Below are 24,870 nucleotides of genomic sequence, written 5' to 3' on the forward strand. Positions count from 1 at the left end.
AGAAGAAGAAGAAGAAGAAGAAGAAGAAGAAGAAGAAGAAGAAGAAGAAGAAGAAGAAGAAGAAGAAGAAGGAGAAGAAGGAGAAGAAGGAGAAGAACTTAAATTACATTCCTAAAGCTAGCCTCCAAAGTCTTTTCTCTTATTTAGCCACTTCCTCCTGAGGCTGACCTCCAAGGTCAAGCTATCAAAGTATTGACATCCAGCAATCAAAAGCCACCTTTGCTTCACCTAACTTACCCAACCCTTCTAAACTGGCCATTTGCCTAAGGGACATGCCTGTCTCCTCTATCCAAAAACAGTCGTTGTTCCCCTCTGGAACAAATATCTCTTCCCCTTCTCCTTTGTCCTCTATCTCCTTTCTTTGTCTCTCTTTCCCTGCCATCTGCCCCTCTGGGGCAAGTAAATCTCTTTTGTGCTGAGAACTTGCTCTTGGGGGTCCTGGGCTGATAATGATCGCTACATTTTCTGCCAAGCCTGATGACCAGAGTTCCAGCCCTGAGACACAGGGTGGAAGGGAGAGCTGATTCTGCAAGTTGTCTTCTGATTTGCACACAAACATGGGCCATGTCTGTGCACGCGCACCACACACACACACACACACACACACACACACACACACACACAGAAATAATTGAAAAGGAAAAGTTGGGTGTGGTGGCACCTGCCTTTAATCTCAGCACTCAGGTGTCAGAGGCAGGCCGAACTCTGAGTTCAAGACCAGCCTGATCTACATAGTGAGTTTCAGGCCAGTCAGAGCTATATAGTGAGACCCTGCCTATACCTCTCCCACCAAAAAAACAAAACAAACAAACAAACAAACAAGTCAAAGTCAACCAGGTATTGTAGCATAATCCTAGCATTCTGAGGGCTGAGGCAGGATCTGTGCTTCTTAACAACACCATATCAAAACAAAATGAGAACCAAACAAGCAAAAAGAGAACTCCCGTCATCCTCTAGAATTGTCCCAGTCAGGATAACCCATTTGGTCACCCATCTTTTACTTCAGTGCTGGGGAGTCAAAGCCAGATTGTCCCAAGTGCTAGACAAATGCTCAGCCACTGAGCTACACCCCTAGCTTGGCAACTGATCTGTGAACTGTCCACACGTCACATGTCACCCCCCCCCCCAGGACTGAGCCTCCTGTATGAAGCACAGGGGGGAGAAGGGCCACTGTGGGAAACATCCATTTGCCATTTGGTGCCCTGCAGTTTATCAGGAGAGCAGCCATCTTCAGAAGAAAGAACCTGTCACACAGATGTGCTGAGGAGACAGGAGGACCCACTGTTTCTGGGCAAGTTAAAACCTGTGCTATCTCAAGGTGCAGACACTCACATGAACACAAGCACACAGCACACACATGCATACACACACACAGCTGTCACTTTTTAAATGTTTTATTTTTAATTTTTAATGATGGAAATGAAAATATACCTAAAAGTGAAGCTTCTGGAAAAAAACGTTTGTTCTTCCCTGTCTTGTATCATTCTTCAGACTTGACCTTGGCCTCCTGGCCTCCCGCCTGGCCTTGTGTTTCAGAGCCCAGTCTCTGAAGACATCCTTGTTGACAGCAGTTTTGTCCAAGGGGATGTCCACAGAGTAACTTGTGGGCATGAGGTGATTGTAGTTATAAACTTTCACAAAGGACTTGGTCTTTGATCTCTTGGCGATTTTCTTCTTGCCCACGGTAGCTGTCACTTTTTGGGGATAGCGGTTGATTCCAGCCAACGGAGTATAGCTGTAAGGATGGTCTGAGGTACTATCATCAATATTCTCCATGATGATGGCTTTGCATTGGAGTAGTGTCAGGTCAGGACCAGCACCACTTTCCCGGGTTTCATGAACTTGCCCATTTTGACAGCAGGTAGCCGGCACCCAGCAGAAAGACTTTTTAGGTGTTTTAAAGGACTTGCTAATTACAATTTTTACAGATTGAAGAAGAAGAGAGGAAAAAAATAGAAGATATGAAAGAAAATGAACGGAAAAAAGCAACTAGAGAATTGGAAGCATGGAAAGAATGTCAAAGAAAAGCTGAAGAGCCAAAAAGAATCCCGAAGAAAGAGAAATGTCAACAGAGGAAGCAAGCTGAAGAGAGGGGAACGCTGAAACCCCAGGGCTTGCCCAGGAAGGTTGTGCCTGCTCGAGTCCCCACAAGAGGTATGGTGCCTCCTCTCTTTTTCTCTTTCTTTTAAAAATCTTTTTCTGCAGGCATAGGCCGTGCTCTTTTCTTGAAAAGAAGAGAGCTTGTCTGAGGGATGAGGCAGGGTTTGTTGTGTGGGTCTGGGCTTCCTGGACTGTGTGAGCCTCTGGCCTCAACCACAAATGCTTAGATAATAAGCATTCCCTATCATGCCTGGCTCAGCGGGCACATGGTAGTCATTTTGTACATTCCAGAAATACCTAGTGTAGATATTTCTATGGAAAAACACTGGAAACAACAACAAAACACATAGTAGACACTGGGAACTTGTTAAGTGAAAGAGAGGGTAGGAGGAAAGGAGCCACACAATTGGTCCAAGGAAGGAATCAGGGAAAAAGAAAAGCAAACAACAAATTTTCCTGCTTTGTTTCTATTTGTTTTGAGGCAGGATCTCCTGTAGCCCAGGCTGGTCTCAAACTTGCTACATAGCTGAAGATGACCTTGAACTTCTGATCCTCCTGCCTCCACCTCACTATTACTGGGATTTTAGGCATGCACCACCATACCTCAAGCAAATTTGTTTCCCCTCAATGCTGGGGACCAAATCCAGGGCCTTGTATTTTTCTAGGCAATCTTATAGAGCCTGAACTGAATCTGAGACACACACACACACAATTTTTTGAGACAGTGTCTTACATTGTCCAAGGCTGTCTTAAATGCCCAAAATAGCTGAAAATGTCCTTACCTTTTCTTCCTTCCTTCCTTCCTTCTTTCTATCTTTTAAAAAATGATTTGTTTTTATTTTTTGTGTACTTGTGTCTTGCCTGAATGTGAGAAAACCAGGCCTGACACCCCCCCCAAAAGTCACTAGGAACTAGTGACTCCGTCCAAGCCACCACAAACTAGGTCAGAGGTCACCAATTCCAGAAACAAGGTTATAGAGTTCCCTATCCAAGGAACAGCCTGAGGATAGCCACAAGAATGGGAATAGGAAGGTATCTTATCTCAGTGTGGAGCATATGGGCTAGGCAGCCCACCGACCTTGTATTAGAACATCATGGCACAGAAAATACCAACCATCCCTGAGGTCTATAAATAGCTAGCTCAATGTCATGTTAGTTAGCCAATCACTTTGTAACAACCTTGCCCTGGCTGAATGTCTTTCAACTGTGCAACTGCTAAGCTGGGAATTCCTGGTTCTTGTTCAAACCCCAATAAAAACCCTACTGTTCAGGTGCCCTGGGCTCCCCTCTCTGATCCACTACATTGGTGATAGTGGGAGACCTAGCTTAAACCCAAATAAAGCTCTTTGCTCTTGCATATATGGTCCTGGTAGTCTTTGGGGACCTTAAGATCTGGGCAGATGTAGATCCCCTGCAACTGGAATTACAGACAGCTGTAAGCTGCCATGTGGGTGCTGGGAATTGAACCCAGGTCCTCTGGAAGAACAGTCCATGCTCTTAACTGCTAAGCCATCTCTCCAGCTCCATCTTTTCTTACTTATATGTACTCCTTTCTCAAAAGTATAATAGTGTGAGTCTTTTTCTTAAAATTCTTTCCCCACCTGTTTTACTGTTGTCTTTAAAGATTTTATTTATTTCTTTTATGCATATTAGTGCTCTAAGAGGGCAGTAGAGAGTATAGATGGTTGTGAGCCACCATGGGTTGCTGGGAATTGAACTCAGGACCTCTGGAAGACAGTGCTCTTAACCCCTGAGCCATCTCTCCAGCCCTTACTGTTGTCTTTAAGTCTGTGTGTCTTACTTATGTGTTTTAGTGATTCTAAGTAACAGCTGTCTTTCCTTGTTTTTGTTTTGGTTTTTCAAGACAGGTTCTCCTTGGTAGCCCTGGCTGTCCTGGAACTCATTCAGTAGAACCAGCTGGGCTCAAATTTAGCGAGCTTGCCCGCCTCTGCCTCCCAAGTGCTAGGATTAAAGGCATGCGCCACCACTGGCCTGCTGTTTTTCCTTGTCTTTATAGACACCCGAGCACTCGGCTTAGTTCCTCTTCCCATTTCAGTTTAACAATTGCTGAACCTGCTGAGCACCTTTATAAGAATGTTTGCCTTTCATTAGCATTGTTGCCATTTTCTTAGGTGTCCAGGAAGTGACTAGAGCTACTGCTGTGGGTGTAGGAATTGTAGCCGTAGGAGGGATGCCAGTAAAGGGTTTGCCTAGTATTACTCCCAGTTGATATGAACTAGACAGAGACTCAACAATGAACCCCAGAACAGTCGGGTTATTGATTAAAGACTAGACTAGCTGCGTGGCCCTAGTGGTGAATGCCTTTAATTTCAGCACTCAGGAGGCAGAGGCAGGTCTCTGAGTTCAAGGCCGGCCTGGTCTACAGAGTAAGTTCCAGGACAGCCAGGGCTGCACAGAGTAACCCTGTCTCAAACAAACAAACAAACCAACAAACCAAAGGATTAGACTAGCTGCCATGCTAACCCTGAATGTCTAGTCCTTGTCGCAGAGAACATCTTTGGTTTATCTTAGTAGCAGTAGTATTTGTGTATGACGTGGCGCGTGTGTCCCAGTGTCCATGTGGAAGTTAGAGGACAACTCTGTGTCTCGTTTTTCCCCTCCTCCCAACTTGTGTGTGTGTGTGTGAGAGAGAGAGAGAGAGAGAGAGAAGGCCTCACTCTGCTCACGACATAGCCCTTGGTGGCCTGAACATCTCTATGTAGAACAGTCTAGCCTTAAACTCACAAAGATTAGCCTGCTTCTGCCCCTGAGTGCTCTGCTGACACCCAGCCCCTTCTACGTTGAAGAGGTCAAGTCACCAGGTTCGTACAGCTAGGAATTTACGCTCTGACCTATCTCACTTCCTATCCTTGCCTTGATTTATTTTGTTGGTTTTTGTGGTTGTTAATTTTTAGTATTTATTTTTATTATGTTATTTGTTTCTTTGTTATTATTGTTATTTGTTATTAATTTTAGAGTTAGCTTTGGTGTATAGTAATCTTAGAGGTCAATGTGTTAGTTAGAAATGAGAAATAAACGGCTTGTTTGATCCCTTTGCTTTTTGCAGGGAAGAATTGGGAAAACATATTTTCTGAAAAGTTAAAGGAAGACAGCATTCCTGCGCCTCGCTCTGCCAGCAGTATTCAAATCAGCTTTACCCCTCGAATATTCCCAACTGCTCTTCGCGAATCCCAAGTCGCAGAGGAGGAGGAGGTGGGCCACGGCATCAGTTAGGCAGTCACCACTTCAGTTAGCTTCCCCGCTGGGGGAAGGCCCTCATGATTCCACTATTGCTCAGTGAGTTCCAGGGCAGTTAGAGAAACCCTGTCTTAAAAAAGAAAGGAAAGAAAAGAAATAGGGTTTGGCTTTCTTTGTTTTGTGTTGCACATTTTGTTTTAGTGTTTTTTGTTTGTTTGAGACAGGGCCTATGCAGTGTTTGAGACAGGGTAGCTCAGGCTGGCTTGAAACTCACTATTAATCCAAGTTGGTCATGACCTTGTGAATCTCTCACTTCAGCCTGCACTGTGCGCTGTCTGGGTTTAGTGGTCCTGTCAATAGAACTCAAGACTTAGTGCGTGCCACCTGGGGTATGGTGTAAGTCCGCCTAAGCCAGGTGTGTTTATTCCACTGTTCAGGAGTTCAGAGGCCGGAAGGTTTGAGGCCAGCCTGTATAGCAAGTCCCAGGACAGCCAAAGCTACGTGGACAGAATTTGTATAATAATAATAATAATAATAATAATAATAAAGAACAAATAAACAAGAGCAAAAAGTAAACAAAAACTGTCTTAAAAAGTGAAATATATATATATATATTATTCCCAGTTTGGACTAGATACTTTTAAAAGAATTGTTACTGTTTTTAAACGTGTGTGTATGTTTGTGCACCTGGGTGTGGGTACGTGGCCAGGTGCAGGTGCTCTGGAGGACCGGAGGCATGAGGTCACCCAGAGCTGGAGTTAGAGGCAGTTGTGAACCACTTGATGTGGACGCTGCGGATGTGTTACTCACTCCTTCACCACTGAGCCATCACTCTAGCCCTGGACCAGAAACATGTAGCTATCCATTCTCAACCAGTTAAGAGTCCTAAAAAAAAAAAAAAAAGGTTTAAGAGTTTATAAATACTGAAATTTTAAAACCACTATCAAACAGTGGGTTTATCTGATCAGACCACTGTAAAATTAGGAGCTGAATGAACAGACATTCATTTCTCAGTGTTTTGATCAGGGGCTGGCAGGGGAGCTCTTGGTGAGGCCTTGTCCTGTCTCACAGCTGGCACCTTCATACTGTGTCTCCTCGTAGCGCTGATGAAGGCAGGCTTTGATCTCTTTCTCTTCTGAGGAGACGAAGGCCATTATGGCATTATCTAAACTCCATGGCTTCCCCCAAGCACCTGTCTCTCACCTTCAGCATGTGTATTTGCCATTTGACAAACTGTTCAGCCTATTGATCCAAATGACATTTTTGCCTGGTGGAAAAAGTGAGAAATCTAAGAGTGATTGTTAATAAAAACAAGACCTCTTAGAAGGAAAGACTTAACTCTACCAAGTTCTCCTCTGGCCTCTGTACGTGTGTTGAGACATGTGCACATCTCCCAAGCATACATACACATACTAATTAATAAACTTTGTTTTGTGTGGTTTTGTTTGAGACAGTCTCACTATGTAGCCCTGGCTGGCCTGGTACCTACTATGTAGACCATGATAGCCTGGAAATCACAGAGATCCACTTCTGAAACCTCTGAGAGCTGGGGTTAAAGACATGCCCAACCATGTCTGGCCCATAAATAAAAGAGACAGGGTTTCTCTGCGTGGTCTTGGGTGTCCTGGACTTGCTTTGTAGACCAGGCTGGTCTCAAACCCACAGAGATCAGCCTGCCTCTGCCTCCCAGAATGCTGGGATTACAGGCACACGGCACCACGCCCTGCCATAAATAGAGTTTTTAAGGAGACTTTTGTGTCTTCTGTGGCTGGGCTGGTCTTTGCCCTGTGGTAGGCAGTGTCTCGCCACTGTGACAAAGTGCCTCAGAAAAGCACTTACGAGGAGGAAAGGTTTACTTCACCTTGTGCTTTTGGGCTTTGCTTAGTCCCATTGCTTCAGGACCAGCAGCCAAGAAGTTAAGAGAAGGGACCAGGGTTCTGATGTTCTCCTCAGGCTCATCTCTTGGTGACCTGATTTCCTTTCACCATCTTGTGAAGGCTCCACCATCTCCCAGTAGTGCCACTGGCTGGAGACCTTTAACATGCCACTTAAGAATTGAACACATCTCCCAAAGATTCACTGTGTAATGTAATAATGTACAGGAACTTAGAGATGGTAGCTCTTTCCCTGTAGCCCAGGCAGGACTTGAACTGTGCCCTCCGGCCTCAGCAAGTAACTCAGAGTATGAGGCTTGGCTCAGAGGCAGTAGACACAGTGGTTCAAGTGGTGGGCTTAGCTCCTGGTGACACAGCCCTTGGGATGTTAATCCTCTTCTCAGGAAGGGACTGTTTTCCACTGGAGCAGGTTGTTAAAGATGAGCAAGTCTGGCCCTTCCCCCTCTCTGCTTTCTCCGTCACCATGTGAGAGCATTCTTCCACACACATCATTCATCGCCTCACATGTGCTGCAGCTACATGACTCCATCTGTCATGCTATAATACATCTAAAAGGCTGACAATAGGATCTGCTAGGTGAAATTATCTAGAATTTTGGATTTTTAACCTTCAAACTGAGCAATATAAGCACCCCCTTTCCTTATGAAATGTCAGCCTCAGGAAATTTGAATAGCAATAGAAAATTGACAAATGTAGCGTCTCAATTTCTTTTCCCTTTATTTTATTTTATTTCTTTACTTTTGAGACAGGATCTCCTGTGTAGCCTGGGCTGGCATAGAACTCAGTATGTAAAGCAGGCTGGCCTTGAACTCAGAAATCCACCTGCCCCTACCTCCCTTTTGCTGTGATAAAAATACTCCAACAAAAGCAACTTAAGGGAGAAAGGGCTTATGGCAGCTCACAGTGCAAGGTGCAGTCTGTCCTGGTGGGGAAGGCAGGGTAGCAGCAGCCTGAAGGAGCCGATCAGTGAGTGAGTGCGTGCTTAAATGCTGTCCTACACCTCTCTCCAAGCACACAGTCCAGGAGCCCCTATCCAGGGCATGGCTCCATCCACAGTTAAGAAGAGGCTCTTCACCCAGGCATGCTAGAGGCCCCTCTCTCAGGTGACTTCCAGGTACTGTTGGGTTGACCACACGGCCCGGCACAGACGGTGTCCATCACCACACATTCTCATTGCAGTGGCTGCATAAGCAAGCAGAGGCCCGGAGAGCCATGAGCACCGATCTTCCCGAATTCAGCGACCTGAAAGAAGAAGAGAAGAATCCAGACTGGCTGAAAGAAAAGGGAAAGTGAGTTGTCTGAGTGAGTTCTGCATTCTACGGTAGGCTCACCGCCTTCCAGAGGTAGAGGGACCTCGAGTTTACGTGTGTGCTTGTGCACTTTTGGGAAGAGATCGTTCATATGCTGGTAGTTTTATGTCTACTTGACACAAGCTGGAGTCATTTAGGAAGAGAGGAGCTCAGCTGAAAAGCATGCCCCTACCAGAGTGGTTCGTGAACAAATCTGTGGTGCATCTTTTGGTCGAGGCCACTGTAGGCACTGCCACCACTGGGCGGGTGGTTCTGGGTGTGAAGAGAAAGCCTTGAAAAGCAAGCCAGTAAGCATCTATCCTCCACTAGTTCCTGCCTCCAGGTTCCTCCCTTGAGGTTCTGCCCTGGATGACCGAGCACAAGGTGGCAGTGAAATTAACCCTTTCCTCCCCAAACTGCTTTGGCGATGGTGTGTATCACAGCACCAGAACCCTAACGAGGACAGGTGGGTGGAGCTCCATAGCTAAGAAGTCTGGTGGCGTGACAGTTAAATGCAGTAAATTGCCTGAGGCTGGGGATGTGGTTGGGTAGACAGAGTGCTGGCCAGGCATACACAAAGTCCAGGCTTCCATCCTTTTCACTCCACACTCTGGGTGTGATTGACACCTGTAATTCTAGCATTTGGAATGAGGAGATAGGAGGATTTGGAGTTTAAGGTCAACTGGGATATGCATGGAATTGGAGGAAAGCCTTGGAAAAGGGACTCTTAAAAAAAAAAGGTACAAAACAAAACAACAACAAAAAACAGGTGTTAGCACAGCCCTTTGCATCCATCATTCAGGAGGCAGAGACTAGGCCAGCCAGGGCTACACAGTTAGACTAGGAAATAGGGAATTGTGGGTTTTTTTTTTCCCCCTTTGTAGTGTGGGTAGTGAACAGCAGAGCCTGGCCCATGCCGAGGACACTGATTGCACCCCAGTATCACCCCCCTGCACTGAGCTGTGAAGGAAAGCTGAGAGAGAAGAAATGGGTGTGAACAGAAATGAGTGGGAACACGCAGAGTAGCTTGTGGGGTGAGAACAGGGCCGGGTGGACTTGCCAGGAGGCGGCTTTTTTCCCTTCTCTTGACAGGGTCTTGCTCTGACACTTGGAGTTGATGCCCAGCACTAGACACATAGCCCAGAATGGCAGATATTCTCCTGCCTAACCCTGTGGGACTATGGGATGTTGGTTTTACAAAAGGGTAGAAATAGGCAGGCCTTTCCCAAGAACAGCTGCTATGGAACTCTGCCACCTCAGGAGTAGATTCTTAGCAAAACTAAGAAATGTTTGCATTTTTCCCTACATGGTCTTTTTAAATGCTATGTCTTAATTTTAAAAAGAAAAGCTGCCTTAAAAATTGTGCTGAGATGGGGCTGGAGAGATGGCACAGTGGCGAAGAGCAATTGCTCTTCTATAGGTCTTGAGTTCAATTCCCAGTAACCACATGGGTGGCTCACAACCATCTGTGATCTGATCTCTTTTCTGGTGTACATGAAGGCATAGCACTCATGTGCATAAAATATGTGAATAAATAAATCATTTTTAGAAATTGTGCCGAGTGGTAGTGGCTAAAATCATGCCTTTGATCTTACCACTTGGGAGACAGAGGCAGGTTGATCTCTGAGTTCAAGGCCAGCCTCATCTACAAAGTGAGTACCAGGACAGCTAGGGCTACACAGAAAAACCATGTCTTGAAAAACAAAACAACAAAACAAAGCAAAATTACTTATACCAATCTGGAAAGATGCTCAGCAGTTAAGAGCACTGACTGATCTTACAAAGGACCCAGATTTGGTTTCTAGCACCTGGCAGCTCACAGCTGTCTGTTACTCAAGTTCCAGGGGATTTGAGTTCCTCTTCTGACTTCCTCAGGCACCAGATATATATGTGTACACATATACACAAATAAGGCATTACACTTGTACACATAAAAACAAAATACAGGGTGAGGGAGATGCAATCCTGAGGACCTGAATTCCTCCAGGTAAAAAGCTAGAGATTGTGATGCTGGCTCTTATTCCCAGCTCTGGGAGGCAGAGACAGGTGGATCTCTGAGGTTCATTGGCCAGTCATACTAGCCTGATCAGGAACCCCAGGTCTCAGGGAGAGACCCTCTCTGAACAGCATGGTGAGTCTGGGTGTGACGTACAGGCCTTTAATCCGAGGCTGGGCCAGGCTACATAGTGAGTTCCAGACCAGGCTGCGCTATAATAGTGAGACCCTGTCTCAAGACAAACAAAACCAACCACCAAAAAAAAACAGATGGCTCCCAAGGAACAACAGCAAGCAAGCAACATACACTTCATGCCTATTCCCTTTGCTGTCTAGTCCTGCGGAGCCAGTCCAGAGGCAGCCCGGCAGGTGTGACACTCACAGCCAGGCATAAGGATCACAGTTCTGTGTCAAAAGGTTGCAGTAAAGTTACTATCTCACGTCAATCTGTCCACTGCTTCCAAAGAGACTCTCTCTCTACCACAGCTGTCTGCCACATAAGCATCTTCTAAACAATAGTGCCAGGCTGGGAGTACACAGTGGCAGCAGGCCTCCCCCGTGTTACGTGTGAGGTCCTGACTCCAGCCTGAAGATCCCTTTCCCCCAAATAACCACAACCATGAGATTGTCACAGGAGATCTATGGAGAATTGTCTTTGGATTTTGTTGAGCCAGGGGCTCTTGCCTTGAACTTGGTGGCAGTCTTCCCGCCTGAGCCTCCAAAGTGCTGGCATTATAGGCGTGAGCCACCACTCAGAGTTTGAGAATTGCCTTTTTACCCATGTGCCTATACACTTTCAGAACAGGGCCAGGAAACCCGCCTTTGCTACTGCATTGAAACAAACTGGGTTTGTGGAAACAGGCCAGTTTTCTCATGCTGTTTTTCCTGATAGGAGTATGTTAGAATTGGCTTTACAAGATGGCCTCTCAGATGTAGGTGTGATTGTCTTCCATTGATTGTGTTTTATAGCTTATCCTGTTCTATTGCAGTACTTGATAGTTAGAGTGTGTTAACAAAAAACAGAAGAGGGAAACTTCACTCTTCTTCCTTTTTTTTTTCTGACTTTTTTTCATGTAGGAAAAATCTATTATGTACACTACAAAAGAGGACCAAGTGGTTTTATTGAGACAAGCTCTCACTTTGTAGCCCTGGCTGGCCTGGAACTCCTTATGTAGGCTAGGCTGGTCTTGAACTCACAATGATCCTCCTGCCTCACATCCTGAGTGCTACAGTTATTGGCATGTACTTTCAAACCTAAAGGGAGTTTGTTTTATTAGGTTTCTGGTTTGTTTTTTTGGGGGGGTGGGGGGTTGTTTTTTTTTTTTTTTTTTTTTTTGCTTTTGTTTTTGAAACAGGGTTTTCTATATGTAGCCCTGGCTGTCCTGGAACTAGCTCTGTAGACTAGGCTGACATCAAACTCACAGAGACCCACCTGCCTCTGCCTCCAGAGTGCTGGGATTAAAGTCATGTGCCATCACTGCCAGGCAGATTTCCGCTTCTTGAACTGGCATATCAGTACTCCTGGCACTCCAGCCTTCACATGTGTCATGCACTGAGCCCTTGGATCCCCAGGTTTCTGGACTTTGGAGCTTGAGCTAGACCTATACGAGTGCTTTCTTGGTATCTAGCAGGCTGATGGAGCTCAGCACCCCAGGACCTCCGTAGTTCCATTGCTCACAGTGCATCTCTTTCTACCCGTCTGTACCACTATGTGCTGCTTGATCAGAGAAAGGTGGCACTGGCTGACTTTTGTTTGTGGAAGCTGTGGGTGTGTTTATGGTTTTAGACTATTTGGGGATAACATTCTATTGTTGACTAAAATGTATGTGTCTAATTGTCTGTCCCATGGGCTCCTTTTTCTCTCCAGTACTCCATGGGAAAAAGACAGCCCACATGTTGCCCTTGCTGGCTTGTAACTCATTATATAGACCAAGCTGGCCTTGAACTTGGGGTGATATTCCTGCTTCTGCCTCTTAACTCCTAGGGTTACAGGCCTTCAGCACCATGTCCATGTTATTTTTTAAAATCATAATTAAAATGTTTCTCCCCTATTAATTCTGAGTGCTAAATTGAGGTGGCATGTGTCCCTTTACTAAGATGCGCTGATGTTGGCTGGCTGGCCTGTGCACTCTGTCTGTCTGTATATCTGATAGATTTTTGTGGTATTGGGGATTGAATCAAGGGCCTCACTATCCACACAAGTGCTATAACACTGGGCTCTACCTCCTGCCCTTCCCCACCTTTTATTATTTCATTTATTGTTTGTTCTGACGTGAGGCTCACATGGCACAGTCTAGGGAACTTGCTTTGTAGCCAAACAAAGCCTTAAACCCCAGGCCCTCCTTTCCCTCTCAGGTGATGGGATTGCAGCTCTTATTTATTTTGAGACAGGGTCTCACTAAGTTGCCCAAGCTGGCCTTCAGCTTGTTGTGTAGGCCAATCAAACATTGATCTTGTAGCTGGGGTTACAGGTCTGCTGCACCTGCAGGCTGGCTGGTAGTGGCTCTGTGTTGAGGGTGTATTGACACAGGTGTCAAGCTCGTAGCAGCTCCCCTGTGTCATGGAGTGCTGTTCCCTCTGTTTCTCGTTCCTTTCCTGCTCTCTCTGCACCAGCTTTCATGTAACTGCTTTCTCCTGTGTTTAAAAATGAGCAGCAACATTTGTGCTGTGGGCTTTCTTCATTCATGTCCAGCAGGGGAAGAAGTTTTATCAGCTTTTCACTCTCCAACTTGAGTTGGAACTCACCAGCTTCATTCAGGCCAGTTTAAACCCCTTTCCTACCCCTAAATAAATTCCCGAATCAAGACGATAGACATACACTTGCTGCACTAAGTCAATTATGGCTGCTTTTGGGTAGGAGGATCTATCCTACTCAGGGTACGTGCTTGGTGTATGTAGAGAGATGGAGTCTGTGCAGCCAGCAGTCTCTACCAGACAGGGAATTAAACCAGGCAGATGGGAAACCATCTCTCTGCTTGCCAAGTAGGGGAGATGTTATTTCTCCGTGTCTGCCTCAATGTTAAATTGCCCTTTTCTTTTTGTCTCATTAGCAAACTGTTTGCAACAGAAAACTATTTGGCAGCGGTTAATGCGTATAATTTAGCCATACGATTAAACAGTAAGATTCCATTATTGTATTTGAATCGGGCTGCTTGCCACCTCAAACTAAAAAACTTACACAAGGCCATTGAGGACTCTTCTAAGGTATGTATATTCCTCTGTTTGGGTATGTGTTGTATGTTTATGTATTTACTTAATTGAAAAATATTATTTTTGCAGACAGTGGTAGTGCTCACCTTTAATCCCAGCACTCAGGAGGCAGAGGCAAGTGAATCTCTGTGAATTTGAGTTCAGGACAGCCAGGGCTATACAGAGAAACCCTATCTTGAAAAACAAAACAAAACAAACAAACAAAAATATGTATATATGATGCTTTAAAATTATCCTAGAAGCTGGGTATAGTGGCACACACCTGTAATCCCAGCACTCTGGGAGGCAGAGGCAGGTGATAGCTGTGAGTTCAAAGCCAGCCTGGTCTACAAAGTGAGTCCATGGCAGCCAACACTACACAGAGAAACCCTGTCTCAAATAAAAGAATCCTGGAGAGCCAGCTGTGGTGGATTGAAGGAAGAGGATCACCGAGTTCAAGGCCAGTGTGGATTATGTAGCAAGTTCCAGGTCAGGCAAGGTAACAAAATGAGACTCTGTCTCAAAAGATCAAACTAGACAATTGGTTGCTCAGTTCAGCAGTAACGCATGTGCTAAAATTGGAATGATACAGAAAAAGATTATCATGGCTGCTGTGTGAGGATGACATAAAAATGAATGAAGTGTTTCCTAATTTTTCTTTTTGAGTTTCCATTTTGAATGTGTTTGGACTACTAAAACAATAAACTACTGATGTCTAAAAAAAAAAGTTATCTGTGATAGAACACAGCATGTTCACATGGACAGGTCAGGCCCTGAATATTCTGGGAGTGGAGCCAGGCGCAGTGGCACACACCTGTGATCCCAGCACTTGTGGAGGCAGAGGCAGTCGGCTCTCTGATTTAGCCCTTAGCCTAGTAGTAGAGCATCTATCTGCTCAGCCAGTGTGAGGTGTGGGGCTCCTCACGGTACCCTCCCCAGAAGTTAAATGTTAAGCCCTTTGCCTTCCATGTAAGTGCTCTACCACTGAGTTCTTTATCTAGTTCTCTTCATCCTTTTTATTTGTTCTAAGTAGATGATGATCTGCAATAGCCATGTTTTGTGTTTCCAGAGAATGAGCTTGTTATGTAGTGAGCAAAATCGAAAGAACAATCAGCAAGTAGCAGACAGGAAGTGAGGCAGCAGACAGTAAAACATCATCACATCAGGCACTGACAACATCCTGCAGCAGTGACTGGGGTAGTCCTACTGGGGTTGTTAGGCTGGGGGTCCTGACTGAGAGGTTCCAGGCAGAGCACAGAGTCTGCTTCATGGATGAGCTCCCGGCTCTGCCTTCCCACTACTGTGTGATAAACAATAATGCCCGTCTGCTGGGAAAGGCTCAGCTTCCAGCCATTCTCAGGGGTACTGAGAACAGAGGTAATTACAGCCTCAGCTCTTAGCGGGGTTTCCCTTCTCCCTGTGACAGAGCTGGGGCAACCTGACCTAGGACGTGGAGTTTTGGAAGATCTTGAAATAAATGTGCTTGGGTCAGCATTCAATACATGCAAATAGCACATGACAATTTACCAATATAACTTCGAGTCCAGCTCTCAATTGCCTAAGCTAACACTGAATAGGCCTGAAGTTTGCCCTTCTGTGCCTTAGTCTGCCTGCAACTTACAGGCATGTGCCACCAGGCCCAGCTGGTTGATCTGTTTGTATTTCTAGTTTTTGTTTGTCTTTTGAGACAGGGTTCCGCATAGCCTAGGCTGGCCTGAACCCCAGTATATAGAGAAGAATGGCCTTGCACTGGAACTGCAGGCCTGTGACCACAGCCAGCTTAGTAATGCTGTGGGTACAGGAATCACAGGTGCAAACCATTATGTCTGACTAACATGTGCCTTAAAGTAAGAATTTAGAATTTTCACTGTTTTTGCTCAGCCCTAATTTTTTGTCTGTCCCTTGTTTTTATATACACACTCCCTTTGTTTCATACACATACAGTATGTGTGTGGATGCGTGTGCAGGCATGTGTAGTGGCAGGAGGTCAATCTTGGTGTTGTTCTTCAGGCACTGTTCAACTTACTTCCTTTTTTAAGGGTTTATTTGTAATCATGTGTATGCTTTTGGGGCGGTGTTTGCACATGAATGCAGTGTCCACTGAATCCAAAGAAGGAGCCTGAATCCCCTGGGACTAAAGTTATAGACAGTAGTCAGCTACCTAATATGGGTGCTGGAAACTGAACTCAGGTCCTCTGGAAGAGCGGCAAGTAATCTTAGCCATTTTCCTAGCCTAATGCTTGCTTCTTGTGTGTGTGTGTGAGGATTTTATAACTATATCATTTCTCCATTCTTTCTCCCTTCAATTCCTACCATGTCCCCCACCTACCACGTTTGTGATCTTTTTCTTTAATTATTGCTCCCACCTTTTTTAAAGATTATTTATTTATTATGAATACAGTGTTCTGCCTGCATTTGATCCCATTATAGATGGTTATGAGCCACCAGGACCTCTAGGAGAGTGTTCTTAACCTCTGAGCCATCTCTTTGGTTTTTCTTCAGATCATATAAATCTTTTGCCTTTTAAAAGGCAAAATCTTTAAAAAAAAAAAAAGACTTATTTATTATGTATACAATGTTGTGTCTACGTGTACACCTGCACACCGGAAGAGGGCACCAGATCTCATTATAGATGGTTGTGAGCCATCATGTGGTTGCTGGGAATTGAACTCAGGACCTCTGGAAGAAAGCAGCCAGTGCTCTTAACCTCTGAGCCATCTCTTTGGTTTCTTTTTAGATCATATAAATTGTTGGCTTGTTGTTGTTTTTTTTGTTGTTGTTGTTTGTTTTTTTAGCATAGTCTCTCGCTGGGATCAGGGCCTTGCTGATTCAGCTAGGCTGGCTAGCCTACCAGCTATCCCTAAGCATCCTTCTGTCTCTGCTTCTCAAACACTGACCTGAGCATGCACTACCATGCTTGGGTTTCTGTGTCGGTGCTGGGGTTCCAGCCCAGGTCTTCGTGCTTGCAGAACAAGCACCTCACCCACAGGGCCATCTCACTAGCCCATAATTATCTATATTATTTGAAAGGCACTAGAATTGCTGACGCCACCTGTTGCTGACAATGCCAATGCAAGAATGAAGGCATATGTTCGACGAGGGACAGCATTCTGTCAACTGGAATTGTATGTTGAAGGTAAGAGATTGACGGAGGCATGGAGTCGCTCTGTCACTAGAGTGACAGCCTTGCATGCATAAGGCCCTGTGTTAGGTCCCTGTGGTTTATAGTGCCATATAAACCGCTTGCAATGGCACACACCTGTAATCCCAGCACTTGGGGGTGGACACAGGAGATCAAGTTCAATGCTGTCTCCAGTTACCTATCAAGTTCAAAGCCTTCTAAGCTACAGGAGACCCTGTTTCAAAAAGAGCAAGAAAGTGTCTAGCTAACACAGGTATTTATGAAGCACTTCAGTCCTTCCCCTCTACCTCCTCCAGAGTCTGATGTTTTACCTTGCGGTGATGAATATAAGGTCATGGTGTAATCCCCACCGCCCTCAGGCCTGGACCTGGGAAAGGCAGATACAAGGAAGGTATTAGCTAGAGTGACTACAGACCAGCAACCCATAGTCCATCCTCACCTCCACTCACTGATTCCACTTTAAGTGCCTGCTTGTGGTAGAGAAAGGAAAGATATAGAAGTTTATCTTTTGAGAGAGGAGCACAGAGTTTACAGTTCTATGTATGTCCTGCAGCTGGGCTCTCTCCCTGCTAGAAACAAGGGAGTTTCCATTGCAAAAACCGAGGTTGTGAAAAACTGAGGCTTCCTGGAAATTTTCTTAAGAGAAACAGAGAGAACCTGGGAAATCAGACTTTATGCCACAGGAAGGGACCTTCAGGATAGATTTAAATCACCTCTTGAGGTCCCCAGACCTAACAAAGCTTTCCTACTCATGTCAAGGCACAAATCAACTCTTCCATTCAAAGCACTTAACACACCTGAGGCCAGAGATCCACCTTCCACTGGCCAGGAAGCTGAGGGGTCCTTATCCCTCTATTCCATTCCTGATACAGCCCGCTACTTAGTTAATCACGCCTAGCCAGAAACCCAGCTAGGAAAGCTCGGTACGCTTAGACCTCCAATCCCCACACTACGTAGAAACAGGAACTAAGCAGGCTGTCAGTCACCAAGAGACAAAACTCGCTGTGACAGGGGACAGCCAAATTAACGTTGAAGGATTTAGGAGCTGAAACTTGTGTGATATCCAAAACCTTTAGCCTAGGCTCTTCCCTTCATTCTGCTGCCTGCTGTCCGGCCTTGTGGAGCGACTCATCCGGATTGTCCTTGATATGTCAATACAGGCTTGCAAGATTATGAAGCTGCACTTAAGATCGACTCAGCCAACACAGTTGTACAAAACGATGCGGAGAGGATTCGGAATATAATTCAGGGGACCGCACTGAAGGCTCATGACTAGACACAGGAGACTCTGTTAGTACCCTCGCTGCAAAGAGCCAAGCGCTAGAGGGCCTTTGGAAATGTAGCGCTGAGGAATCCTGTCTAAAGTGAGAATGGCCTATCTCGCCGCCTTGATCCAGGTACTGGGAAGGCAGAGGCAGGCAGGTCACTGGAGTTCAAGTCCAGCCTCTCCTACAAGGGAGCTCTGCGCCAGTCAGACTACACACTGAGACCAAAACAAGACACAGAGAATGTTCCGTTTTAGTTCTTGGTCTTAGCACAAGGCTTGCTTGGGCTTTGATGTTGCTGTGCTGAACTGCCCTTGCTCTTGTAATTAAATTGTTGCTGTTGGGGTCTCCAGGGTAACTACTGAGGAATCAACAGAATAGATTGTGCTTATAAAGTATTTTAGTATATTAAATGTAGAATTTCATTCTAAATTATTGGCTTTGGTATAATATAGAGACTATTTTTAGTCATTTAAAGATACACAGAACCATATTTTTTCTTTATATTATTTGTTGTTTGAGGCTAGACCAGTTAGAGTTAGAGTGTAATGATGTGTTGAATACCAAACCTGGGTGTGCTGGACAAAAGGATGTAGAATTGCAGGCTAGCCTGGGCTACAAAGTGAAACTGTCTCAAGAAAAAATGAATAAATAAACAAAACAACAACAGAAAAAACAGTTATTTGAAAACATTTTATTTATAAGAGATTTATTTACTTTTATGTGTCCAGGTGTTTTGTCTGTATGAATATACATCACTGGTGTATACAGCACCTGTAGAGGCCAGAAGAGGGCATCAGGTCTTCTGGAACTGTAGTTACAGATAGTTGTGAGCTGCTGTGTGAGTGCTGGGAATTGAACCCAGGTCCTCTGGCAGAGCAGTCAGTGTTCTTAACCACTGAATCATCTCTCCAGTCCCAAAATCTTATTTTGAACTTAGCTATCATCTGTTGTTGAAAACAGAACTGAGCAAGGCCTTGTGTCCAGCCTTGGTTTCAGGCCCTCAGTCCCAGCACTCCCAACAGAATGGAAATGCCTTCCAGGGCAGCCTGGGCCACATAGCAAGACTCTGTCTCAATAAAACCAACCAAGGGGCTGGTGAGATGGCTTAGTGGTTAAGAACACTCGCAGCTTTTCCACAAGACTCAAATTCGTTCCTAACTCCCACACTGGGTGTCTCATAACCACTTGCAACTCCAGCTTCAGACAATCTGATGCCTGTGTTTGGCTTCTCTGGGCACTATTGCTTTGAGGGGGGTGTGTCCTGCTTGGGGTTTAATCATAAAGACATGGAGACATCTGTATAGTATAAGCTTGTTAGTCTTTTTGCAGGGCACAATCTCCTGAGCTAGCCATGCAGACACAACCCAGCTCCCCTTCCAATTGTCCCCACTGTGTGGCTCTCCTCCCCACTACATTCCTTTCCCAGCTCCAGCCTCCAGCTCCGTATTCATCAAGAGCCATCCTTCCTGTACAAAAAGGCCTTTTATTAGCACAGTGGGAGAGGTTTCACAGCTTATTCTGAACCAGTCAGCAGCAGGAATACACCCTGCCCATCTCTTAGTGCCGGGCTGAGGGCTATGTCACCTCTCCCATGACAGCTTGCCTTCATTTTTAAAGATTTATTTTTTTTATTTTTTATACAGTGTTCTGCCTGCATATGCACGAGACCTCATTGTAGATGGTTATGAGGCACGATGTGGTTGCTGGGAATTGAACTCAGGATCTTTGGAAGAACAGGCAGTGCTCTCAACCTCTGAGCCATCTCTCCAGCCCCTTTTGACAGCTTGCCTTTTAACATGAAAATCTCAGATACTCTCTGTTCATAGCTTTTTAGGCAGGTGAGGAGGTGACAAACATTTATGTGCAGAAAGCAGGTGTTGTGGGCTATAGAAATGGCAATATCACATATCCCACCAGCACCTGGGGCTGCTACACAGCAATTAACAATTAACTATGAAGGTGCACGCCTTCATAGTTGATACAGCATGTGTTGGGGGTAGGTTACTCCAACAGAGCGCAAACTCACATGGCACACACACAGTAAAAATAAATCTTTAAAAAACTTCATCCCAACAAAAGTTAAAACATTTAGTTTGCAGATTTTGATGTTTTGTGATCAGGTCTCACTTTGTAGTTCAGGCTGGCCTGGAACTCATGGTGGTCCTCCTGTTTTAGCCTTACCAATGCTGGAATTACTCACATATACTAGAGCCATGCGGTGGTAGTGCTCACCTTTAATCCCAGCACTCAGGAGACAGAGGAAGGTGCACCTCTGGGAGTTGAAAGCCAGCCTGATCTACAGAGCTAGTTCCAGAACAGCAAGGGCTACACAAAGAAACCCGGTCTTCAAAAACCAAAGCCAAAACAAAGTGAAACAACTAACCAACCAACCAACCAACCAAGCAACCAACCAAACATACTGGAGCCAGGTGTGGTGTGGTGATTCACACCTCTGAGCTTAGGAGGCTGAGGCAGAAAGGTCCACACATATCTAAGGCCAAACCTTGGCTGTGGTAGAGTCTGTCTCAAAAACAAACACTGTTAGTGCACAGGCAGTTCCACTGGCCTGCTCTCGAGGACCTAGCAGCTGCTGACATCATCACCTGCCACTTGCAGGTGTGTGCTGCAGACAAAAGGACCACCAGCCACCCCAGATCTCTCCTTCTGTGTTTCCCCCCTCTCCCTCTGTACCCTCTTTCTACCCCCTCTTTCGTGCTCATGGCTTTATCTGTGCTCCCTGGCTGTCTGCCTCTATCTCTTCCCCAGGTCCTCACTCCTCTCCCCTCCCCAATAAACCTCTTTTGTACCATATCTGTTGCATAGTGTAATTTCTCAGAGGTACACCTTTTATGCCCAGATATTAAGGTCCCCAAAGACCACTAGGAGCCGGACCATATATGCAAGAGCAAAGAGCTTTATTTGGGTTTAAGCTCTGTCTCTCCAACATCATCAATGCGGTGGATCCAAGAGGAGAGCCCTGAGCAGCTGTATGGCAGATTTTTTTTATTGGGGTTTGAGGAAGGACAGGGAATTTCTGGTGTAACAGTTACAAGATTGGGTGACATTCAGCAAGAGCAAACTTGTTACAAAGTTATTGACTAACATACATTGAGCCAGCTATCTATAGACCTCAGGAATATTAGGTATTTTCTGTGCCTGAAATGTTCTACTACAAGGTCGGTGGGCTGCTCAGCACAGATGCCCTGCCCTGAGATAAGATACCTTCCCATTCTTGTGGTTATCCTCAGGCTGTTCCTTGAGCAGTGAATCTTATGACCTTGTTTCTGGAATTGGTAATTTATGGCCTAGTTCCTGGTGACCTTGGGGTGGGGTCATTGGTTCCTGGTGAATTTTGGGTGACCTTGTTTAGGCCTAGTTCCTGGAGACCTTCGAGGGTGTCAGGCCTGGTTCTCTCACACCATGGCACAAGCCCCACAATGCACCTCCTCGCTGCATTATATTTCATAACACACGCAATCAAAACAAAGTTGGGAAAAATGAAAGTAAAAACGTGTGTGCTACTTTACTGGTTAGATTACAGATGGCTTTTTCTTTTTGTGGAGACAGAGTCTCACTTTGCAGTCCAGGTGGGCTTTGAACTCACTATATAAATCTAGGCTGGCCTCAAAGTCATGGTGAGCTGCCTGCCTCAGCCTCCTTAGTGCTAACAGTCCCCATGCCCAGCTCAGTTCACACGTCTTGATTGTCTGTGACTCTAGAATCTGGCAACACTTCAGAGTAGAGTCAGCTGGGCCCGGGTGCTGGTTCGGTGGAGAGAATCTGGGAGAGGCAGAAACAAGGGCAGGTTGGTCATTGCAGGATGGCTTTTCCTTGAGAGGTAAGGACAGGGAGAGGAAACAGGGAAGGAAAGCTTCGTGATTTGCTCATGGAAGGGTGGCAGCTTTGGGACCGTGGTCTTTCTGGCCTTGCTTGACAGGTGAAATAGCATCTTAGTTTCTGAGTGGCAAGTGGACTGTTGGTACCAGTGGCTCTGCTGAGGTTTTCAGCCTGGCCCGCTGGACCGCAGGAGCAGACACACCACCCTCAGCAGGAGGCCTCCCGTAATTCCGTCTTCCTCATCTGAAGACAGGGCCTTCACAAGGCCTCCTGCCTTGTTAAGCAAGAGCTCTTCCAGCTGGCTCTATCCGCAACCTCCATGAGTTTCCTATACTATGATAATACCCAAATATCAGTCGTATTTCACAGCCTTGTCCTGAGAAAAGGTTTTCTAGTAAGACTGTATTCTTGTAACGTCAAATAAGCCGGCAAAGAGGGGCTGTTAGCCTAGCATGCCGCGCCTCTTCTGTGGCCTAGGATGTAAGCAAGGCACAGCTGCCTGTTCACAGGTCCCTGCAGAGCCCTGACCCACCTCTGGGAGCAAGTTCACACTAGCTGGGCTCAGAAGACCCAATAGAACAGTGCCGACTGCTGTTCAAATTGCCGGAGCAGATTCCTTTCTTGAAGACTCCCCTACTCTCAGAGTTCACTAATAAATTTATATGCCCTCTGCTATAAAAGAAAAAAACCTACAGAAGATTCTTCTTATGGACTCAGCCCCTACAAGTCCCAGTAGACAAGAGACTAAAGATTAAGCTGGGCGTGGGTGTGCACACTTGGAGTCCCAGAACTTGGGAGTTTGAGACAGGCAGATTGCCTTGAGTGAAGACCAGCCTGGGCTACCTCACAAGACCCTCTCTCAGATGAGATGGGACAAGGGACAGAGATGGAGGGACTGACTGAACGTTAACATGGAAATACTGACTCACTCATAGTAAGATTTAGTCCTCAAACCCAGGCTGCCTTATCTCACCTTCCCACAGATCCAGCAGAGCAAGCCCTGAGACAACCTTAAAGAACCTAGACGTAAACTGACTCGTTCCCCTGACCTTACCACAGGTGAGGAAGCAGCTGCATGGCCCAAAGTGGCTAGGTTCTGTCTGGACGCTCAGGGATTGCCCCTGCTCTAATATTTTTAGCTAAGGTTTTTGTTGTTTGTTTTTTGTTTTTTGGGTGGGGATGGGGTGGGGAATAGCAGTGCAAGGGATCAGATGTAGGCCTCGTGTGCAAGCCAGGAAGCCTACTGCTGAGTCACATCCTCTGCCGATGATTTATCTTTACAGAAAATAACAAACTTGATGTTATTGTTTCACAGGTTATTTTATCCCATATTTATTGACGTGAATTGAAAAGAGCTTTGGAGATAATGAGTGAAGTTTTGGTTTTAACTCCCCACCTGCCCCTGGCATGTAGTACTGTCTGGACCAGTCAGTTGTTGGGTTAGTGCTAGTGGTTTGGTTTTGGTTTTCAAAGGAAACAAACAACATCAACAGGAAAAAAAGACCTTTGGAAAATTAATTGCTTTTTTTTCTTAATGGACTCCATTTTTTGTATGTGTACATATTTGTGGTACTTGTGTATGTCCATATATATATATATATATATGCATATGTGTGTATCTGTGAGTGTATGGGAAAGCCAGAAGTGGATGCTGAGTATCTAGCTCTCCACGCTGTTTTTTTTTTTTTTTTTTTTTTTTTTTTTTGACACAGAGTCTGTCACTGAACCTGAAGGTCACGGATTTGGCTCAGTAGACTAGCTGGGGACCCAGCAGTCTGCCTACCACCCATGCCCCGGCGAGGGAGTTACAGGCTTGGACTGCCATATTGCCTTTTACCTGGATTCCCATGACCCATAGCCAGGTCCTCCTGTGTTTGTGTATGTGTGTGCGCACACGCAGGTGTACCCCTGAGCAACCCAGTGTGGGCGTGGAGGTCAAGACAGCCTGTAGGAGTCAGTTCTCCTGTTTCACTGTGTAGGCTCCAGAACAAATACCTGTACTTAATGAACGACCTCTCTGGCCCCTCTGTACTCATTTTGGATGGAGGAGGGGCTAGCTGGGTAGAAGCAATGTATACAGGCTGGTCTTGAATTCATGGCAATCCTCCTGCCTTATCCTTTCAAGTATGGGGGTTTTAGGTGTGGGCCACCATGCCCAGCTATCATACTTGTGTTTGGCTTTTTGAGATGGGCCTCACCCTGTAGTCCCAGCCTGTCAGGAACTCACTTTGTAATCCAGTGGCCTCAAATGTGCAATCCTGTTGCCTCAGCTTCCTGTGTGCTGGGTTCATGCGAGCCAGCAGGCTAGGGGGCCATGTTCCTTTGTCTTCGTAAGTACACTTCGTATCACTTGCCATGATGAAAGTCCCTTGCAGCTTATGGGGATCCATGATCGTTGGGTAAGCTAGCCAAGAACTTGACCAACTAGGCCAAAAACAATGATTCAAGAGGCTCCTAAGAAAATGCTCCAATGTGAAAATAGTTTGCTGATGTTTTTAGTTACAGAACAAAAAAAGCCCATGAATCCACACTTTTTTTATTTTTTTTTGGCTTTTTGAGACAGGATTTCTTTGTGTAACCCTGACTGTCTTCAACTGAGATCCGCCTGCCCCTGCCTCCCACGTGCTAGGATTAAAGGTGTGTTCCATGACCACCTGGCATTCCAGGCACTTTTCAATGCCTTGGTGGGAATGGCAGGTCACAGTAAATCAAGGAAAACTATGTGCCTCAGATGCCATCTGAAATGTTCTTAGCTGCTGGGTTGTAGAAGCCAGTAGCCTGCTGAATTAGTGCCTTCCAAAGGTATGACTACCTCACAGTCACAGGATGCCACTACCTCAGACACAGAGCTGGAATGAATGGGTATTTAGGGCACCAGAGATAGCCCCAAAGATTATTTTCTAGATCTGTTACATTCCAAATCAATCAACCTTTAAAATTCTTTTAACAGAAGTGTG

The 24,870-nt window shown here is 45.6% G+C and overlaps 1 protein-coding gene and 1 pseudogene across 2 annotated transcripts in view; both read left to right on the top strand.

Annotated features, from left to right (window-relative positions):
- Dnaaf4 (dynein axonemal assembly factor 4) overlaps positions 1–18,729 on the top strand; it is a 23,315-nt gene extending 4,586 nt beyond the window's left edge. Inside the window, exons 4-9 of one of the 2 annotated variants that reach the window (XM_055596998.1) lie at positions 1,929–2,154; positions 5,168–5,313; positions 8,373–8,482; positions 13,528–13,681; positions 16,697–16,802; positions 17,969–18,729. In XM_055596998.1, the coding sequence (XP_055452973.1) occupies positions 1,929–2,154; positions 5,168–5,313; positions 8,373–8,482; positions 13,528–13,681; positions 16,697–16,802; positions 17,969–18,084 (858 nt within the window). In that variant the 3' untranslated portion in view covers positions 18,085–18,729. The remainder of the gene's footprint in view (positions 1–1,928; positions 2,155–5,167; positions 5,314–8,372; positions 8,483–13,527; positions 13,682–16,696; positions 16,803–17,968) is intronic. The other variant, XM_055597001.1, reaches the window with a different exon arrangement.
- LOC129670333 (U6 spliceosomal RNA) lies at positions 14,224–14,322 on the top strand (annotated as a pseudogene).
- Positions 18,730–24,870: the final 6,141 nt, after the last annotated feature.

This window comes from Psammomys obesus, unplaced genomic scaffold (genome assembly GCF_907164565.1).
Source record: "Psammomys obesus unplaced genomic scaffold, mPsaObe1.curated_primary_1811, whole genome shotgun sequence".
In the NCBI taxonomy this organism is placed as follows: domain Eukaryota; kingdom Metazoa; phylum Chordata; class Mammalia; order Rodentia; family Muridae; genus Psammomys; species Psammomys obesus.